The 3,373-nt window shown below is 55.0% G+C and overlaps 1 protein-coding gene across 4 annotated transcripts in view; it reads left to right on the top strand.

The window, feature by feature from the left end:
- The window catches only part of UFD1 (ubiquitin recognition factor in ER associated degradation 1), a 38,068-nt gene that overhangs the window by 30,434 nt on the left and 4,261 nt on the right, over positions 1-3,373 (top strand). The window contains exon 12 of one of the 4 annotated variants that reach the window (XM_014588570.2): positions 995-1,889. The exons of 2 other annotated variants lie outside the window; for them this stretch is intronic. In XM_014588570.2, the coding sequence (XP_014444056.1) occupies positions 995-1,066 (72 nt within the window). In that variant the 3' untranslated portion in view covers positions 1,067-1,889. Of the gene's footprint in view, positions 1-994; positions 1,890-3,373 lie in introns of those variants that run through there. One more of the 4 variants, XM_027772612.1, reaches the window with a different exon arrangement.

Genomic DNA, 3,373 nt, shown 5'->3' on the forward strand with positions numbered 1-3,373 from the left:
TCAAGTCCACAGGATTTCGCCGGGTGGGTCAGAATCCCCACCTGCTGTCTGTGGTTGTGGGACGTGATCTCCCCCTCCCGTCATCCTCCCCCAGGACCCCCACAGCCCAGCCCCTCTCCAGCCTCCTGTCCCCGCAGGTCCTAGCACGTGCCCGATCAGATCACACCCACTCACCCTTTCTGACTCCAGTCTGGCAGTCTGCCCGTTTCCCTGTTTTGTGACTTTGCATAACCGATCAAGTCTGGACCTCAGCAACCCTAGAACAGAGGTGGAACTCTCTCAGTGGACAGTAAAGGACTCACAGGTCACTCCTCTGGTGGCGTCCTGCGGGGCGTGGGTGACGCGAGCTCTATTGCCTGTGAGGCAGGAGGATGCTGGCGCTGGTGCTCTTGCCCATTCTCTGAAGGAGTAACGGGCGAGAGAAGCCCTTTCATGAGCCTCAGGGCAGAGCGAGGCCTCTGGTGCCTGCAGACGAGCCCACACTATAGAGCCCCCGGCCCTGGATGGAGCCGCAGCGTGCAGCCCTGTGCCTGTACCAGCCCGGGACTCCAGTTGCCTCCTGGTTCCCTGCTGGAAGGATGCGCTGGAGAAAGGCCAGGTGGGGACCGTAGCACGCCCCAGAAAGAGTTGTCAGCAGGACTCTTGTCTTCTCTGCGTTCTCACATATCAAAATGAATTTTGGTCCATATATACAGAGAGGAGAGTCTTACTGTCTTGTAATTACGCCAGTGGGCACGAGAGCATCTCACGGGCACCTCCTGTGTTTCAAGCTGCCAGTTCCGGCACCCAGCCTCTGGTGGGCCATGCGGGATCCAGCTCCTCCAGGCAGTTTGCTAGACACAGGGCCAGCCCAAATTTTAGTCCTCATTTGCTTGGAATTGAGAATTTTTTTCTCATCTCTCTCCTTTACAGGGGAATTCCCAATTATGAATTTAAACTTGGTAAGATCACTTTCATCAGAAATTCACGTCCACTGGTCAAAAAGGTCGAAGAGGTGAGTTTGTTCACTGGTAACAAGAAGTTTCATAGGCCAGAGGTGACAGGGGTTCGCAGCATTAGGAATTAGGTGGTTTCTGTCATTTTCCGTTTCTGGTGGCCTGCTTTTTCCATAGTGCGTGTATTAAGACCACGCAACTTTGGGGTCAGGAATCCCGTCCTGCTCTGGGGCTGCCAGAGAGCCAGGTGCCCGGGGTGGGCTCATCTTCTCTGTGCTTCCTCCCGTGAGACCTTGCGCTTCCAGGCCCTGGGCCACACCTTCCAGCAGAGTGGGCTCGTCGAAGAATGAGGAAGTGAAGGCCGAGCACCCGCAGGCACGGCTGCTCTGCGGCCCCGTGGCCAGGCCTGGCGGGCACCCACACTGAGTGTGTGTGCATGTTGGGGGGACACATTTGCTCCTGGGGACAGCCAAGAGACTGAGCTTGCCCAGAATTACTACGGCAGCGACAGGCACCGGCGTTCAAGTCCCCTGGGTCAGGCCTGTCACCCGATGTCACCACAGTTCTTCAACACCTGGTGGCGGTGGGCACTATGATACCGGTTCAGAGGCCCCTGCTGCTGCCAGGCTCCATGCTAAGTACTTTAAGTGTAGCGACCATTCGGTCCCCACAACAGCCCTGTCAGGTGGCTCCACGTGACCTCCACTGAGACACGAGGACAGTGAGCCTCCCTCAGGCCTGGCACTGAGGACTGCAGGGGAGAGCAGGAGGAGCTGGCCGAGGGAAGATTCCGCCCTGTGGGAACTCTCCCCAGGGTGCTGGGAGTTGGCTCAGGTCGCTTCCTGCCGCAGATTGCCCACCCGACCAGCAGCTGCAGCTGGGATGCAGTCCCAGAGCGGGGCGCGTGTGTCTGGAACACCACCCCTCCAAGCCATCGCTGTCTTGGAGCTGTTTCTTTTCTTTTCTTTCTTTCTCTCTCTTTTTTTTTTTTAATATTTAATTAGTTATTTAATTCCATGTGTTATTACTATTTTTTTCCTAATTCGATGAGAGAGAGAAAGGGAAAGCGAGAAAGCAAGCCACCAGGTCCGGGACTCAAACTGCAGTCGGCAATGTGGGGATCCAGCGCCCTTCACCATGCCACCTGCCAGCCCGTCTTGGTGCTTTTTCTAAAGGCTCAGACCCTCGAGGATCCAGGTGTGGGGCAGAGCGTAGATGTGCCGCGAGCGTGTTCCAGGTGGGCTGCTGGATGGCACCAGTCACCAGCCCCTCTGGACTGCTGAACTCTTCTTTGCTGGAGTTTTGGGGGGTCCAAGTCAGAGGCCACTGTGCTGTCTGCGCCCTTGCCACCCACAGCCACTTTGGTCATACCGGTGCTCATGTTAAGCAGTGCACCCGTGGCCCCCAGTCAGCCCCCACCATAGCTGCTTCCGAAGGCCTCAGTGTGGGCATCCTCCAGGCTGGCTCCTGGCCTGTTGCAGGTTTGTAAGAGGAGGGTGAGGCCGACGGGCACAGATTTATTCAGAGATACTTAAGGAGTATATTGTTGGAGGGGCCGGCAGGTGGTGTGGTGGTTAAGAGCGCTGGATTCCCACATGGCTGACTATGGTTCGAGTCCCAGACCTGGAGGCTTGCTTTTTCGCTTTCCCTTTCTTTCTCTCTTGTCTCTCTCTGGTCAAACTTTTAAAATGATAATAACAAGTGGAATTAAATAAATAAATAAATATTTTTAAAAAGAAGAAGTATATCGTTGGGGCCAGCAGATTGCACAGTGGTCATGATGCTGGACCCCCACGCGGCACACCACAGTTTAGTCCCCGACCTGGCAGCTTGAAAATCACTCTGGGGGGACCAGCAGATGGTCTAATGGTTATATTGCTGGACTCCCATGTAGTCGACCGCAGTTCAAGTCCCACACCCAGCGGCTTTAAACGCTTAGTGGTGGGGCTGCCGAATGCTGGACTCCCACGTGGCCAGCCGTGGTTTGAGAGTCCCACACCCAGCGGCCTGCTTTCTCACTTTCCTCTTCTCTCCCTGTCTCTTTGGTCAAATTAAAAATAAATAATGACAACTAAATAGTTTTAAAACACACACATCGAGTGCATGTGCGTGTGTGCCCAAGATCCCGAGAGGAGAATGGAGGAGAAGGGATTGCCGTATGGCCATCCCCCCTGGAGGGGTGATTTCTCGCTTTCTCTCTTGCTGTCTCTGCCAAATGCATGCATCCTATGGCAAACATCTTTTTTTTAAAGTATAATTACAGCGGGGACTGAAGACGCAGACACAACTCTTCTCTGCCCTGGAGCCTCACTAAGGCCGGGCGGGAGGTCATGCAGTAACTCATAACAAAGACAGTGGATGAGGTGGCAGCTCCACCGAGACTCCAGATGCCGGAACAGGACAGGTGGCGGCTGACTTCATAGACTGTGGAACGCTGC

Source organism: Tupaia chinensis, unplaced genomic scaffold, assembly GCF_000334495.1.
Source record: "Tupaia chinensis unplaced genomic scaffold, TupChi_1.0 Scaffold000287_1, whole genome shotgun sequence".
NCBI classification, from domain to species: Eukaryota; Metazoa; Chordata; class Mammalia; order Scandentia; family Tupaiidae; genus Tupaia; species Tupaia belangeri.